Genomic DNA, 18,001 nt, shown 5'->3' with positions numbered 1-18,001 from the left:
TTGTCCCTACACAGCCACACCTGGCTTTGTGTCGGTGTGTTGTCCCTTCACAGCCACACCTGGCTTTGTGTGTGTGTGTCGTCCCTACACAGCCACACCTGGCTTTGTGTCGGTGTGTCATCCCTACACAGCCACACCTGGCTTTGTGTCGGTGTGTCATCCCTACACAGCCACACCTGGCTTTGTGTCAGTGTGTCGTCCCTACACAGCCACACCTGGCTTTGTGTCAGTGTGTCATCCCTACACAGCCACACCTGGCTTTGTGTTGGTGTCCACCTACACTGCCACACCTGGCCTTGTTGTGTCAGTGTCACCCCAACACAACCACACCTGGTTTTGTCAGTGTGTCCCCCCTTCACAACCACACCTGGCCTGTCAGTGTGTCCCCCTACACCACCACACCTGGCCTTGAGTCAGTGTCCCCCCTACACCACCACACCTGGCCTGTCAGTGTGTCCCCCCTTCACAACCACACCTGGCCTGTCAGTGTGTCCCCCCTTGGTCACACCTGGCCTGTCAGTGTGTCCCCCCTTCACAACCACACCTGGCCTGTCAGTGTTCCCCCTAAACAACCACACCTGGCCTTGAGTCAGTGTGCCCCCTTCACAACCACACCTGGCCTGTCAGTGTGTCCCCCCTTCACAACCACACCTGGCCTTCAGTCAGTGTGCCCCCTTCACAACCACACCTGGCCTGTCAGTGTGTCCCCCCTTCACAACCACACCTGGCCTGTCAGTGTGTCCCCCCTTGGTCACACCTGGCCTTGTCAGTGTTCCCCCTAAACCACCACACCTGGCCTTGAGTCAGTGTGTCCCCCTAAACCACCACACCTGGCCTTGAGTCAGTGTGTCCCCCTAAACAACCACACCTGGCCTTGAGTCAGTGTCCCCCTAAACAACCACACCTGGCCTTGAGTCAGTGTCCCCCTAAACAACCACACCTGGCCTTGAGTCAGTGTGTCCCCCTAAACCACCACACCTGGCCTTGAGTCAGTGTGTCCCCCTAAACAACCACACCTGGCCTTGAGTCAGTGTCCCCCTAAACAACCACACCTGGCCTTGAGTCAGTGTTCCCCCTACACCACCACACCTGGCCTTGAGTCAGTGTGCCCCCTACACCACCACACCTGGCCTTGAGTTAGTGTGCCCCCTAAACAACCACACCTGGCCTTGAGTCAGTGTTCCCCTACACCACCACACCTGGCCTTGAGTTAGTGTGCCCCCTAAACAACCACACCTGGCCTTGAGTTAGTATTCCCCCTAAACAACACACCTGGCCCTTGAGTTAGTATTCCCCCCTAAACAACCACACCTGGCCTTGAGTCAGTGTTCCCCCTAAACAACCACACCTGGCCTTGAGTCAGTGTTCCCCCTACACCCACACACCTGGCCTTGCGTCAGTGTTCCCCCTACACCACCACACCTGGCCTTGAGTCAGTGTTCCCCCTACACCACCACACCTGGCCTTGAGTCAGTGTTCCCCCTACACCACCACACTGGCCCTTGAGTCAGTGTTCCCCCAACACCACCACACCTGGCCTTGAGTTAGTGTTCCCCTACACCACCACACCTGGCCTTGAGTTAGTGGCCCCCTACACCACACCCCTGGCCTTGAGTTAGTGTGCCCCCTACACCACCACTCCTGGCCTGTGAGTTAGTGTGCCCCCTTCACAACGACACTGGCCTGTAGTGTGTCCCCCCTTCACAACCACACCTGGCCTGTCAGTGTGTCCCCCCTTGGTCACACCTGGGCCTTGTCAGTGTGTCCCCCCTAACCAACCACACCTGGCCTGGTCAGTGTTCCCCCTAAACAACCACACCTGGCCTTGAGTCAGTGTGCCCCCTTCACAACCACACCTGGCCTGTCAGTGTGCCCCCTACACCACCACACCTGGCCTTGAGTTAGTGTTCCCCTACACCACCACACCTGGCCTTGAGTTAGTGTGCCCCCTACACCACCACACCTGGCCTTGAGTTAGTGTGCCCCCTAAACAACCACACCTGGCCTTGAGTTAGTATTCCCCCTAAACAACCACACCTGGCCTTGAGTTAGTATTCCCCCTAAACAACCACACCTGGCCTTGAGTCAGTGTTCCCCCTAAACAACCACACCTGGCCTTGAGTCAGTGTTCCCCCTACACCACCACACCTGGCCTTGAGTCAGTGTGCCCCCTACACCACCACACCTGGCCTTGAGTTAGTGTGCCCCCTACACCACCACACCTGGCCTTGAGTTAGTGTGCCCCCTACACCACCACACCTGGCCTTGAGTTAGTGTGCCCCCTACACCACCACACCTGGCCTTGAGTTAGTGTGCCCCCTACACCACCACTCCTGGCCTTGAGTTAGTGTGCCCCCTACACCACCACACCTGGCCTTGAGTCAGTGTGCCCCCTAAACAACCACACCTGGCCTTGAGTTAGTGTGCCCCCTAAACAACCACACCTGGCCTTGAGTTAGTGTGCCCCCTAAACAACCACACCTGGCCTTGAGTCAGTGTTCCCCCTACACCACCACACCTGGCCTTGAGTTAGTGTGCCCCCTACACCACCACACCTGGCCTTGCGTTAGTGTGCCCCCTACACCACCACACCTGGCCTTGAGTTAGTGTGCCCCCTACACCACCACACCTGGCCTTGAGTTAGTGTGCCCCCTACACCACCACACCTGGCCTTGAGTTAGTGTGCCCCCTACACCACCACTCCTGGCCTTGAGTTAGTGTGCCCCCTACACCACCACACCTGGCCTTGAGTCAGTGTCCCCCCTACACCACCACACCTGGCCTTGAGTCAGTGTGTCCCCCTAAACAACCACACCTGGCCTTGAGTCAGTGTCCCCCTAAACAACCACACCTGGCCTTGAGTCAGTGTTCCCCCTACACCACCACACCTGGCCTTGAGTCAGTGTGCCCCCTACACCACCACACCTGGCCTTGAGTTAGTGTTCCCCTACACCACCACACCTGGCCTTGAGTTAGTGTGCCCCCTACACCACCACACCTGGCCTTGAGTTAGTGTGCCCCCTAAACAACCACACCTGGCCTTGAGTTAGTGTGCCCCCTAAACAACCACACCTGGCCTTGAGTTAGTATTCCCCCTAAACAACCACACCTGGCCTTGAGTCAGTGTTCCCCCTAAACAACCACACCTGGCCTTGAGTCAGTGTTCCCCCTAAACAACCACACCTGGCCTTGAGTCAGTGTTCCCCCTAAACAACCACACCTGGCCTTGAGTCAGTGTTCCCCCTAAACAACCACACCTGGCCTTGAGTCAGTGTTCCCCCTACACCACCACACCTGGCCTTGAGTTAGTGTGCCCCCTAAAGAACCACACCTGGCCTTGAGTTAGTGTGCCCCCTAAACAACCACACCTGGCCTTGAGTTAGTGTGCCCCCTAAACAACCACACCTGGCCTTGAGTCAGTGTTCCCCCTACACCACCACACCTGGCCTTGAGTTAGTGTGCCCCCTACACCACCACACCTGGCCTTGAGTTAGTGTGCCCCCTACACCACCACACCTGGCCTTGAGTTAGTGTGCCCCCTACACCACCACACCTGGCCTTGAGTTAGTGTGCCCCCTACACCACCACACCTGGCCTTGAGTTAGTGTGCCCCCTACACCACCACTCCTGGCCTTGAGTTAGTGTGCCCCCTACACCACCACACCTGGCCTTGAGTCAGTGTGCCCCCTACACCACCACACCTGGCCTTGAGTTAGTGTGCCCCCTACACCACCACACCTGGCCTTGAGTCAGTGTGCCCCCTACACCACCACACCTGGCCTTGAGTTAGTGTTCCCCCTAAACAACCACACCTGGCCTTGAGTTAGTGTTCCCCCTAAACAACCACTCCTGGCCTTGAGTCAGTGATCCCCCTACACCACCACACCTGGCCTTGAGTCAGTGTTCCCCCTACACCACCACACCTGGCCTTGAGTTAGTGTGCCCCCTACACCACCACACCTGGCCTTGAGTTAGTGTGCCCCCTACACCACCACACCTGGCCTTGAGTTAGTGTGCCCCCTACAACACCACACCTGGCCTTGAGTTTGTGCCCCCTACACCACCACTCCTGGCCTTGAGTTAGTGTGCCCCCTACACCACCACACCTGGCCTTGAGTCAGTGTGCCCCCTACACCACCACACCTGGCCTTGAGTTAGTGTGCCCCCTACACCACCACACCTGGCCTTGAGTTAGTGTTCCCCCTAAACAACCACTCCTGGCCTTGAGTCAGTGTGCCCCCTAAACAACCACTCCTGGCCTTGAGTCAGTGTTCCCCCTAAACCACCACACCTGGCCTTGAGTCAGTGTTCCCCCTAAACCACCACACCTGGCCTTGAGTCAGTGTTCCCCTACACCACCACACCTGGCCTCGAGTCAGTGTTCCCCCTACACCACCACACCTGGCCTTGAGTCAGTGTTCCCCCTACACCACCACACCTGGCCTTGAGTCAGTGTGCCCCCTACACCACCACACCTGGCCTTGAGTCAGTGTTCCCCCTACACCACCACACCTGGCCTTGAGTTAGTGTGCCCCCTAAAGAACCACACCTGGCCTTGAGTTAGTGTGCCCCCTAAACCACCACACCTGGCCTTGAGTCAGTGTGCCCCCTAAACCACCACACCTGGCCTTGAGTCAGTGTTCCCCCTAAACCACACCTGGTTTTGTCAGTGTCGCCCCCCCCCTCCCCCCACCCCCCTTTCACACAGCCACACCTGGCTTTGCTATGTCAGTGAGTCTCCTTACACAGCCACACCTGACCTTGAGTCAGTGTGTCCCCCTACATAACCACACCTGGCTTTGTTGTCAGTGTTCCCCTTCTCAACCATACCTGGCCTTGTGTCATATGTCCCCCCACACAACCACAATAAAAAAAATAATTTAAAAAAAATGGATTCTTGAAATCAAATTGTGGTGTTATAAACTATAAAGTCAACTCCAGCTCAATCCTGATTTAACAGGCACTCCTACTTTCACAAAGCCACCCCCATTCCCCAAGCCAGACTCGTCACTGTGGCATCCAGCTATACCTCTGGACAGAAAATGAGTGTCAAACTAATTAGGGTTTTTTTATTTTTAAGTTAATTAATGTGTTTAGAATGGATTGTATGGAGTGTGATTGATCATCTCCATTCAGATTTTCAATGGAGTGACTGGCTGTGGATCATTCACCCCTTCACTGCTGGGCTTTCATCAAATGTGTGGTCAAGTTTGGACTGCATTTATACACTTTGTGTAAAATGGTGTTGATTTTGCAATTGGAAAAAAATGAAAGGAAGTGAAAGGTGTATGTGGCCAAAAGGGACGTATGAAAGGTTTAACATGAAACTGAAGTACACTGTACTAGAAAAGGAAAGTCACGGGGAAAAAGAGGATGGAGGCCCAGTGAAAAGAAAAAAAAGTGAGAAACAGGGAATGCTGGTGACCCACAAAAAGAAAAAAAAAGAATGAAATAATAAAAGATGAGTGTGGCAGAAGTTTAGATCACACATTTCAGTGGAGTAACTGATTTTGCTGAAAGTCCAAAGGCGTAATGGTTACTGACATCCTGACCTGTCAGGTCTGTCTTTGTGAGGATCCAGTGAAGGGGTTGTCTTGTGCCTGTTGTGTGCCATGTTTCTGTCGGGTGTGGTGATAGGTTGTACGCACTGATTTGGAGTACATGTAATGGGGAGGTGACCATGTGAGTTTGGGTAGGTGACAGTTAACATGTATAAACAGAGTGGGCTGGACTCTTGTGGCAACAAGCTGGCTGTGAGTTGTCTCTTCTCTCTCCAGGGCTGTGTGTTAAAATCCTTTATTTCATGGATTACGTCCGTTTCACTTTCCCTCTCTTATATTGTACGTTAAGCTCCACTTGCTGTCAAATGACATCTGCATGATTTAATTTTAATAAATTTTAAAATTTCACTTTTGCTTGTTTTCTTGTACCTCCTGTGTGCGTGCTTGGCCATCACTCCTTCCTCAACTTTGAACTGTTTTGCTTGGCCATCGCTCCTCCCTCAACTTAACTCCGTTTTGCTTGGCCATCACTCCTTCCTCAACTTTGAACTGTTTTGCTTGGCCATCGCTCCTCCCTCAACTTTGAACTGTTTTGCTTGGCCATCGCTCCTCCCTCAACTTTGAACTCCGTTTTGCTTGGCCATCGCTCCTCCCTCAACTTTGAACTCTGTTTTGCTTGGCCATCGCTCCTTCCTCAACTTTGAACTGTTTTGCTTGGCCATCGCTCCTCCCTCAACTTTGAACTGTTTTGCTTGGCCATCGCTCCTCCCTCAACTTTGAACTCCGTTTTGCTTGGCCATCGCTCCTCCCTCAACTTTGAACTCTGTTTTGCTTGGCCATCGCTCCTCCCTCAACTTTGAACTGTTTTGCTTGGCCATCGCTCCTCCCTCAACTTTGAACTCCGTTTTGCTTGGCCATCGCTCCTCCCTCAACTTTGAACTCTGTTTTGCTTGGCCATCGCTCCTCCCTCAACTTTGAACTCCGTTTTGCTTGGCCATCGCTCCTCCCTCAACTTTGAACTCTGTTTTGCTTGGCCATCGCTCCTTCCTCAACTTTGAACTCCGTTTTGCTTGGCCATCGCTCCTTCTTCAACTTTGAACTCTGTTTTGCTTGGCCATCGCTCCTCCCTCAACTTTGAACTCCGTTTTGCTTGGCCATCACTCCTTCCTCAACTTTGAACTCTGTTTTGCTTGGCCATCACTCCTTCCTCAACTTTGAACTCCGTTTTGCTTGGCCATCACTCCTTCCTCAACTTTGAACTCTGTTTTGCTTGGCCATCACTCCTTCTTCAACTTTGAACTCCGTTTTGCCGGGCTGTCCCAAACAGCCCACTTCACATTCACTCACGCTGCTGCCGTCACCAATAAACATGTACTCAAACAAGATTTCAACTTAATTCATTTATTACATCAAAATAGGAAATAATGCGTAACATCTCCCCCCAAAAAATTAAGAATAAATCCTAATCACAAAAGTAGCAAAACAAGTAAAGTGGATGGGACATCCACACACACACATATGTGAAGACAAAAACAGCTGGACAGTTCAAAATAATATATCAAATACATGACTCAACTGGAAAATAAAGCTATCTTAATTTTTGAGACATGCATGCAAATTCATTCTTCATAACAAAAAGGTACAATGTGTAAAAAGTGTAGTCTGTTTTCATTGTAAGACCACACACATGGCATCCTGAATGGGTAATGTTGTACAAGGCATACTCTTGTGGGCAGTGCTCATCGCTCCTTGTTTCTATCACAACCAGTCACTGTGATGACACCCACAGTCAAGCCACAGACTGTTGACATCTTCAGACTACAATATATGCATATCGAATTGTGGAGCTGAAGTCTTCAGGACTGCAAAATTTATGTACTTAGAAGTGTGGACCTGAAGTCTTCACAGCTGCAAGATGTGTGCATAGAACTAAGGACATGAGTCAGAACTGCAAAATGTGTACATACTGTGGACCTGCTAAGGTCATTTACTGCAATGACACAGCCAAGTATCATTTGACCTGGGAATGACAGAGCTAGTTATCTGACATGGTACTGACAATGACACAGGTATCTTTTCACCTGGCATTAATTACAATGACAGAGCTAGGTACCATTTCACCTGGTATTGACTGCTATGACAGAGCCAGGTATTTCACCTGACACTGATTCCAATGACAGAGCTAGGTACCATTTCACCTGGTATTGACTGCTATGACAGAGCCAGATATCATTTCACCTGGTATTAACTACAGTAACAGAGCCAGATATCATTTCACCTGGTTTGACTACAGTAACAGAGCCAGGTATCATTTCACCTGGTATTGACTACAGTAACAGAGCCAGGTATCATTTCACCTGGTATTAACTACAGTAACAGAGCCAGATATCATTTCACCTGATACTGACTACAATGACAAAGGCAGGTATCATTTCACCTGGTATTGACTACAGTAACAGAGCCAGGTATCATTTCACCTGGTATTGACTACAGTAACAGAGCCAGGTATCATTTCACCTGGTATTGACTATGACAGAGCCAGGTATCATTTCACCTGGTATTGACTACAGTAACAGAGCCAGATATCATTTCACCTGGTATTGACTATGACAGAGCCAGATATCATTTCACCTGGTATTAACTACAGTAACAGAGCCAGGTATCATTTCACCTGGTATTGACTATGACAGAGCCAGGTATCATTTCACCTGGTATTAACTACAGTAACAGAGCCAGATATCATTTCACCTGGTATTAACTACAGTAACAGAGCCAGATATCATTTCACCTGATACTGACTACAATGACAAAGCCAGGTATCGTTTCATGTTATTGATTACAATGACAGAGCTAAGTATAATTTCATCTGGTATTGACTATGATAGCAGAGCCAGGTATCACTTCACCTGTCATTGACTATATTGACAGTTAGTACCATTTCACAACAATAACAGAGCCAGGTATCACTTCACCTGTCATTGACTATATTGACAGTCAGTATCATTTCATTACAATAACAGAGCCAGGTATCACTTCACCTGTTATTGACTATATTGACAGTCAGTATCATTTCATTACAATAACAGAGCCAGGTATCATTTCACCTGTTATTGACTATATTGACAGTATCATTTCATTACAATAACAGAGCCAGGTATCACTTCACCTGTCATTGACTATATTGACAGTATCATTTCACTACAACAGCAGAGCCAGGTATCACTTCACCTGTTATTGACTATATTGACAGTATCATTTCATTACAATAACAGAGCCAGGTATCACTTCACCTGTTATTGACTATATTGACAGTCAGTATCATTTCATTACAATAACAGAGCCAGGTATCACTTCACCTGTCATTGACTATACTGACAGTCAGTATCATTTCATTACAATAACAGTCAGGTATCACTTCACCTGTCATTGACTATATTGACAGTCAGTATCATTTCATTACAATAACAGAGTCAGGTATCACTTCACCTGTCATTGACTATATTGACAGTCAGTATCATTTCATTACAATAACAGAGTCAGGTATCACTTCACCTGTCATTGACTATATTGACAGTCAGTATCATTTCATTACAATAACAGAGTCAGGTATCACTTCACCTGTCATTGACTATACTGACAGTATCATTTCATTACAATAACAGCCAGGTATCACTTCACCTGTCATTGACTATACTGACAGTATCATTTCATTACAATAACAGAGTCAGGTATCACTTCACCTGTCATTGACTATATTGACAGTCAGTATCATTTCATTACAATAACAGAGTCAGGTATCACTTCACCTGTCATTGACTATATTGACAGTCAGTATCATTTCATTACAATAACAGAGTCAGGTATCACTTCACCTGTCATTGACTATATTGACAGTCAGTATCATTTCATTACAATAACAGAGTCAGGTATCACTTCACCTGTCATTGACTATACTGACAGTATCATTTCATTACAATAACAGCCAGGTATCACTTCACCTGTCATTGACTATACTGACAGTATCATTTCATTACAATAACAGAGTCAGGTATCACTTCACCTGTCATTGACTATATTGACAGTCAGTATCATTTCATTACAATAACAGAGTCAGGTATCACTTCACCTGTTATTGACTATATTGACAGTCAGTATAAACAATAACAGAGCCAGGTATCACTTCACCTGTTATTGACTATATTGACAGTCAGTATCATTTCATTACAATAACAGAGCCAGGTATCACTTCACCTGTCATTGACTATATTGACAGTTAGTACCATTTCACAACAATAACAGAGCCAGGTATCACTTCACCTGTCATTGACTATATTGACAGTCAGTATCATTTCATTACAATAACAGAGCCAGGTATCACTTCACCTGTTATTGACTATATTGACAGTCAGTATCATTTCATTACAATAACAGAGCCAGGTATCATTTCACCTGTTATTGACTATATTGACAGTTAGTACCATTTCACAACAATAACAGAGCCAGGTATCACTTCACCTGTCATTGACTATATTGACAGTCAGTATCATTTCATTACAATAACAGAGCCAGGTATCACTTCACCTGTCATTGACTATATTGACAGTCAGTATCATTTCACTACAACAGCAGAGCCAGGTATCACTTCACCTGTTATTGACGACAATGACAGTCAGGTATCCATTCATCTGGTACTGACTACAATGACAGCCAGGTGTGATTGTCCTGATATGGACCACAATGATGTCACCACTAAGTCCATTGCTAACAGACATCCACATATGGACTTTGTCCTGATATGGACCACAATGATGTCACCACTAAGTCCATTGCTAACAGACATCCACATATGGACTTTGTCCTGATATGGACCACAATGATGTCACCACTAAGTCCATTGCTAACAGACATCCACATATGGACCAATGTTATCACTACGCCAATGCGTGAATAAGACACAACTGCTGACTTCATCCCACACAGCTCAGGCAGAACGCTCTTTCCACTGATGTGTCGTAACTGCAACACACACACAGCACTGCAGTCAAAAATTTTGCTTCAAATGATCACAAACAGAAACACAGGAAATATACTGAATTGCTTTCAGTTTCAGATTTTTTTCACTTTCAAGGAAGTGTCAAATCATGCTTATGATGCATATGCTATAATATCACATCTGCTGTATAAAAGAAACTATGAAAAGAGGAGATGCCTACCTTCACACTGATGCTGGTCAGGCCTTGAGAGCCTTCTTTCATTAGTTTCAGTTGTTGATCACAGATAATGAAAATTCAATGAGCCAAATATGAAATAATATGACATAAACATGAAATACAAAATTCATCCATAAAGCGTGATAAACTGAGGTCACACAAAAATATCTATAATTTTATGTGACTTCAGAAGGAATAAAAACTATTCCCATCTACACAAAATAATGTTAAATGTGGACAAATAGAATGTCATGATGTCTTACACTGCGATTAAATGAAACAGATTTTCAATAACCTGGCAATGACCCAAGAAACTTTGCAGATCCAGAGATGCGAGCAAAATAAAATGACCACCATCCAGAAAATGTTTAACCTGGTGGATTTTCTACCCTGTAACCAGAACATGTTGTGTCAAAAAATGTTATTTTTCTATCTTCAAGCCAAATTTGGTGTGACAAAGTACATCAAGAGATAATGATTTAAGATGACCATGGACAACATAATCAACTGAAACAGTGTCTAATGGAATCCAAAGAAATGTACAGTGAATGTATCAACTCCAGACAGGAACAGACAGATGTAATACTATAGAGTGATTGCAACATGAAGTGTACTGAAACAAACAGTATGTAATGTAAATGAGATGACTGTCACACCAAGTTTGTGAAATAGTGTGTAATGCTGACAAAATGGCTGTGGCATCAAGTGATGTGAAACAGTATAATGTTGATGGAATGACTGTGGCATGGTAGTGTAGTGGAACAGACAAAATGCAATGCTGACAAAATGACTGTGGCATCAAGTGATGTGAAACAGTATAATGTTGATGGAATGACTGTGGCATCAAGTGATGTGAAACAGTATAATGTTGATGGAATGACTGTGGCATGGAAGTGTAGTGAAACCAAAAGGACAGTGGAATGTACTCACTCCAGACGGGAACAGACGGGGCAGAACTGGTGACTGCACACAACACACTGACGACAGCATCCTCCACACACACGTCTCTCACAGAAGTGACAGCTGACACTGCTTGCCATGTGGTGACACGCCTGACACTTCACTGTAATGACAACATACAGCACCATAATCAACATATTACACTGTGCATTCTGAATTGTGACAATTGGCACCAAAATTAATCATCTGTGACGATAGGCACTTGAGTAGAAATGATGTGTCATTGCACATCCACAATCAGTGACAAGAGGCACCAGATGTAGTAACATGTCATGACAAATTCATAATCACTGACAAAAGGCACCAGAATTAATGTCACTTCACATCCACAATCTGTGCAACAGGCACCAAAAGGAACATGTCATTGCACATTCTCAATCTGTGACAACAGGCACCAGAATTAATTTACGTCAGACACTGCAGTGATTAGTCAGGCAAATTCATGACCACAGCTGGTCACTCCAACCTGCAAGCACACCTGACAACACACAACTCGGAGTGAGCTGACAACACACACCAATGACTGACCTGATAACATGATGCTGACTGACCTGACAACACACTGCTGACTAACCCGACGACACACACTGCCGACTGTCCTGACACACACTGCAGACTGTCCTGACAACACACACTGCAGACTGTCCTGACACACACTGCAGACTGTCCTGACAACACACACTGCAGACTGTCCTGACAACACACACTGCAGACTGTCCTGACACACACTGCAGACTGTCCTGACAACACACACTGCAGACTGTCCTGACAACACACACTGCCGACTATCCTGACAACACACACTGCAGACTGTCCTGACAACACACACTGCAGACTGTCCTGACAACACACACTGCAGACTGTCCTGACAACACACACTAACACGATGCTGACTGACTTAACACACAATGCTGACTGACTTAACACACAATGCTGACTACCGAAAAGTAAAACACATCGACGACTGACCTGACAAAAACAGACAACACACACTGCTGATTGACCAAACCCACATTGCTAATTGACCTGACAACACCATGCTGGCCAGTAACAACACACACTGCTGAGTAACCTGATAACACAATGCTGACTGACCTGAAGCTGCAGGGACAGCGCCCTGAGAAGCAGGGGCCTTGGCTGACAGGAACTGCCAGCACTGTGGACCCCCTCCTCCGTCCCTCCCCTTCCTTCCCTCCTGAGAGAAGAGGTGATGAGGGAGGTCAGTGTCACAGTCCATGGCACTGGGCAGTGGTGACATCAGCTGACCGTTGGAATCCAGACACAACTGACCACCTGTGGCAGGCAGGGAGGCAGGCGGCGAGTGATGCCGGAATGTGGTACTGTCAGACTGCAGCCAACTGCTGAACTGTCCACAACTCCACTGCTGGTCCATCCGGCCTGAGGGAGGCAGCAGGTGACCTGCCCCATCCAGCACCATCTGTCCGTGATCCCTATCAGCACTGCAGGCCAATGCAGGGGGAGACGAATCCATGACAGACTGCATATTGTTGGCGTTCATGTCACTGCCCCTCTTCACCGCACCAAACAGTTTCTCCTGGGTCCGTTCTAACACACAGACAACATGTTGATGTATACATTTTTTTTTGTCGTTATTGCTTTTACATATAAAGCAAACCCACAATGTAAAACATTTAAAGCAGGACATGCAATGTCACATCTAAAGTATGCAACACCATATCTCTAAATCTAATCTGCTTTAAATTTTTTTTTTTTAAGAATGGAAATGTGATACCTGACCAATGGCAATGCAAAGACCTACCGCACTAATCTGGTCTGGAAAGCAAACCAAGTGTTGAATAAAAATAAAAAAAAGTGTTATAAACATGGAAATAGAATTTCAAACAAACTAAAAATGTACATGCATTTGTAATAACAAATTTTTTTTTTTTCAAATGGGCCTCATTCAGCAAACGTACACACCACACACACAACCTTTTCAGTGCCGGGCATTATTTTCTGGCATGTGCTCCCATTGCAGAGGGTGATTTCTCGTACACAACCAATACTTTACTCGAAGTCAAAGGAAAATGAACAGACAATAAATTTCTGACAGTCTGATATTTAATACAATGGCAAGTGATGTGAACCATGTATCTGAGATAAACAACTTTATTATAAGAACAAAGATGCATGCCCTTAGGAGGTGCAGAGAAAGCTCAGAGGAGCACACTGGAACTATGTCAGCCAGCTCTTTGAACATCCAGAAGAGGAGAGCACAAAAACTGAGTCATCCAAGCGTTTTTGGACATAGGTCAAGCACCAGAGGTCGTCACGGACTGGAATCCCCCCACTCAAGGTCAAAGGTCGCCTAATAACTGACTCCCAAGGAGAAGGCACAAGCATTGAATGCCCAGTTTAACCAGGCCTTCAGTGATGGCAAGACCTACACAGAGGAGGAGTTCTACAAGAAGTGTTCCATGACACGTGATGCCTCCCACTACCCGACCATTAGTGACATTGCTATTTCAGAACAAGGAGTAAAAACCCTACTTGCAAACCTAAACCCAGGCAAAGCATCGGGGCCCGACAACATCCCACCACGTGTGCTGAAGGAACTGTCAGGAGAGTTAGCCCCAGCCCTCACTATCATCTACGCAACCTCACTTCGCCAGAGCACAGTGCCGAGGGACTGGAGAGAAGCCATAGTGACACCTGTCTTCAAGAAAGGGGAACACTACAAGCCCAGTAACTACAGGCCTGCTTCGCTGACCAGTGTCCTGTGCAAAGTGATGGACCACATTGTGGTGAGCCACCTGATGAAGCACCTAGAGACAAACCAGATCCTAAGCCCTCGCCAACACGGATTCCGCAAGCATCGCTCCTGCGAAACACAGCTCCTCGAGTTCAGTGAGCGGATGACAGAGACTTCAAAGTGACATGGTCGTTATGGGCTTTGTGAAGGCATTCGACAAAGTGAATCACAGCCTTCTCTGTCATAAACTGAAGCACTACGGTGTCAGGGGCCAGCTGAACACATGGCTTAGAAGCCTACTCCAAGATCGTTGACAGGCTGTGGTGGTGGATGGTGCATCGTCAGAACTTCATCCCGGTGAAGTCCGGAGTACCGCAGGGTTCTGTGGTCGGGCTGTCCCTGTTCCTCACGTATATACACGGCCTTTCTGAGAAGGTGGAATCGGACAGCTGCCTTTTTGCAGATGACACTCTTCTCCACAGAAACATCGCATCATCCGAGGATCAGGGCATCCTACAGGAGGACTTGCACCGACTGGAAGACTGGGAGAGCATGTGGGACATGTCGTTCCACCCGAAGAAGTGCAACGTCCTCAACATGACGCAATGTAGAACAGTGAGGGAGAGCTCCTACACCCTGCACGGCCACACACTGGAGACAGTCAGCTCCACGAAGTACCTCGGCGTGACGGTACAGAGCAACAGCAGCTGGGATGCACACATCGATGCTGTAGCTGCTAAGGCCAACCGCACACAGGGTTTCCTTCGTAGGCTCCACCACCATCAAAGAAAGAGCCTACAAGTCCCTCGTCAGGCCCATCCTCGAGTACGCCTCCACTGTATGGGACCCCCACCAAGAAAATGACATCAGCAAGCTCGAGGCAGTACAACACAGAGCGGCGAGATTCATCCTAAACCGACACCGAACCACCTCAAGTGTTGGAAATATGCTGGAACAACTAAAGTGGCCCAAACTACAACAGCGAAGGAAAACAGCTAGACTCGCCATGCTCTACAAAATCCGTCACAACCTGGCCAAAGTTGAGACAAACAACCTCATACCAAAGAACAGAAGAGGGAGAGGCCACAACCAAGCATACAGAATACCATCATGCCGCACTGACTACTGGAAATTCTCATTCCTGCCACGTACCATCAGAGAGTGGAACTCGCTACCAGAAGCTGCTGTCACCGCCCCTTCCCTTGAGGCCTTTGCCTCAAGGATGACCCGAATGTCTTAAAAGCCCTGCCCCACCATCAGCCAAAGAAAGACAAGCGAGGGACTAGGGCTCTGCCGGCCAGGGCTTGATCCCGGGGGCCGTTTCAGTAGCCGGAAAGGCCTGGTCCTGATGCCTGAAACATGATGGCTCCCCCCCACCCCCCACCTGGGCCCACCATCTTTCTACCCCCTCCACCCCATCACCCCCTTTTTTGGCCCTAGGAAGGTGGTGGCGTTGGGTTTTTTGGGGTTTTTTTTTTCTGTTTTGGGGTGGGGGGGGTTTTGTTGTTTTTTTTCCCCTTCACGCTGCTGTGCTCCTCCCCATTATGGTGTCAGAATGGTCAATGTGATGACCGTGGACACCTAACAGGATGGTGTCAGAATGGTCAATGTGATGACCGTGGACACCTAACAGGAAGAAGAAGAAAATTATAACATGCTTTCTGAATAGGTCTCATAGACAGTTACTGTGTTAGTGCATCAGCTGAAATGGACTTAAAAATATATGAAAACTGACCTAGATATCTAAATTAGTAAATGTGTTGTCATACCTTCTGTACACATATTAATGAACTATCAACCCAACTCATGGTAAATTCTTCCCAGCAGCATTGAATGATTGATATTCAGCCCACCATACATTTTCCTGGCAGCTGCAGAAGACACATACTGACATGGTCAAAAAAAACTTTTTTGGTTTTAGTCTACTATTTTCAAGAAAATACAGAAATCTCACGCGCGCGCACACACACACACGCGCTTCCACACCCGCCTGTGCCACACCCACTTTTAACAGTTATGCTCCCTTTCAGACAATAACAAAGAGGTTAACAGTGACACAGGTGGCACTCAATGCTGGGGACTGGGGAGTACTGCTCATATATTGCCCAAGGACAATAAATGACCCCCTTCTTTGATTAATGTGAGCACGTTTGGTGAAAACCACTATACATATTGTTTCACCCCATTCCCCAATCTCTCCTTTCCTACTGAACCACTGATTATATTCAAATGTGAATGTTTCTTGTTAAAATGCTGAAAAAGTTATCTTGGTTAATCACTGTGAGTGTCCTTGGAAATAGGCTAATACAACTACTTTTGGAGTTTGTCAAACATTAAATCGAGGTTTTCTTCCCTACGTGGTGTTTGGTGGGCAATACATTTCTTTCTCTCCACTTGTTTGTGTGACTGATGCAGTGAAAGTCCACGCCTGGTTCACATGAGAACACTACTCTTTCCGTCTTGAGGGGGAAAACTGGATATTACCGTTTGTTGTATCAATAATTTCAATATCATAATGTCATGGTATATTCACGTTCTGGATTCTCGGAGCCATACTGAACTTCCCACAAAGCATTTGGACACAACAAATGAATAACTCATTCAATCATGTCATTCCATTCTCGTTCTACCACTCAACGCTGAGTGACATTTTTTTACCAACTCACTTACCGTACACTTCTTTCATTAATTCGTCATGCATAATGCCATTCGCTACTTCCTTCACCCCCACATGAGTTTTCAACTGCAGTGAGGCGCTGTCAGCAAACGGATTTCGACGTTTAGGCATTATTTATCAAACGTTTGTCACCAAGCACTGAACGAAACACAAAAGTCTTCTCTCTCGTTTTCGCGGGACTGTTTTTCAGAAAATTGAACTCGGAAACGGATGCGTCACTGCAAATTGATAAATCACCATTATATAAAAATGAAAAAAAATGAAAAGATCTTCGCCTGTTTTCTATAAGATCTTAAGAATAGCTGAAACATAATACGTCAAGGTCAAAATAAAAAAAACTTAAAATGTTTTCATTGTCCCTTTTATTCCACAACGAAATCAGTGATATGAAATCCAACGTTTTATGAAACCGGTGCAGCCAGCACATGACCCCTTCGGGGTCAGCCCGATACTCCCCCGTGTCGATACTCCCCCGCGTCAATACTCCCCCGTTTCGATACTCCCCCCGACCCCTTCGTCTCTGCAGTTTCAGTTTTAATTTCAAAGAACTTAAGAAGTGTCAAAGCGTGTAGACTTATCCATAAATCATACGTTACACCACATCTGCTGAAAAAAAAAAAAGAACAGGTGCCTGATATTCGCATAAACCCAACGCGCTGATCAGGCTTTGAGAGCCTATGCAAGGAATAACATTGACATAAAAATGACGGTGAAAAAAACCCCTTAAAAACAGAAACAAAGAAAGAATAAGAAAATGTAAAAAATATTATGAAAAGGTGAAGAAGAACGGCAGATGGACATTGCAGCAAGAAGAAGAAGAAGAAATGTAAAAAGAAAAGAAGAAGAAGGAATGTATGGGGCAAAAGGGGGTGGGGGCAATAACAACATGAAGAAGACGAAGGATAAAAATTAGATTAACCCAGATTTACAGAATCACAGA

General features: G+C 46.8%; 1 protein-coding gene across 1 annotated transcript; it reads right to left on the bottom strand.

The window, feature by feature from the left end:
- Window positions 1-9,682: 9,682 nt before the first annotated feature.
- LOC143296154 (uncharacterized) lies at window positions 9,683-17,240 on the bottom strand. The gene is made up of 4 exons (XM_076607957.1): window positions 17,055-17,240; window positions 12,767-13,237; window positions 11,642-11,774; window positions 9,683-10,517 (listed from the first exon to the last, which is right to left on the bottom strand). Exons 1-4 carry the CDS (start codon window positions 17,170-17,172, stop codon window positions 10,469-10,471), a joined length of 771 nt encoding a protein of 256 aa, XP_076464072.1. The 5' UTR covers window positions 17,173-17,240; the 3' UTR covers window positions 9,683-10,468.
- Between the last annotated feature and the right edge of the window lie 761 nt (window positions 17,241-18,001).

Source organism: Babylonia areolata, chromosome 21 (genome assembly GCF_041734735.1).
Source record: "Babylonia areolata isolate BAREFJ2019XMU chromosome 21, ASM4173473v1, whole genome shotgun sequence".
Taxonomy (NCBI): Eukaryota; Metazoa; Mollusca; class Gastropoda; order Neogastropoda; family Buccinidae; genus Babylonia; species Babylonia areolata.
The sequence above is the reverse complement of the archived record's forward strand: the minus strand, read 5'-3'. Positions and strand labels throughout refer to the sequence as shown.

Bases quoted from the DNA above. Each gene is read 5' to 3' on its own strand.
- LOC143296154 (XM_076607957.1), bottom strand. From the start codon at position 17,172: ATGCCTAAACGTCGAAATCCGTTTGCTGACAGCGCCTCACTGCAGTTG. The intron at 13,238-17,054 runs GTAAGTGAGTTG...TCTGTGTGTTAG, and splicing joins ATTAATGAAAGAAGTGTACG to AACGGACCCAGGAGAAACTG. The intron at 10,518-11,641 runs GTGAGTACATTC...TGTGTGTTGCAG, and splicing joins CCCGTCTGTTCCCGTCTGGA to TTACGACACATCAGTGGAAA.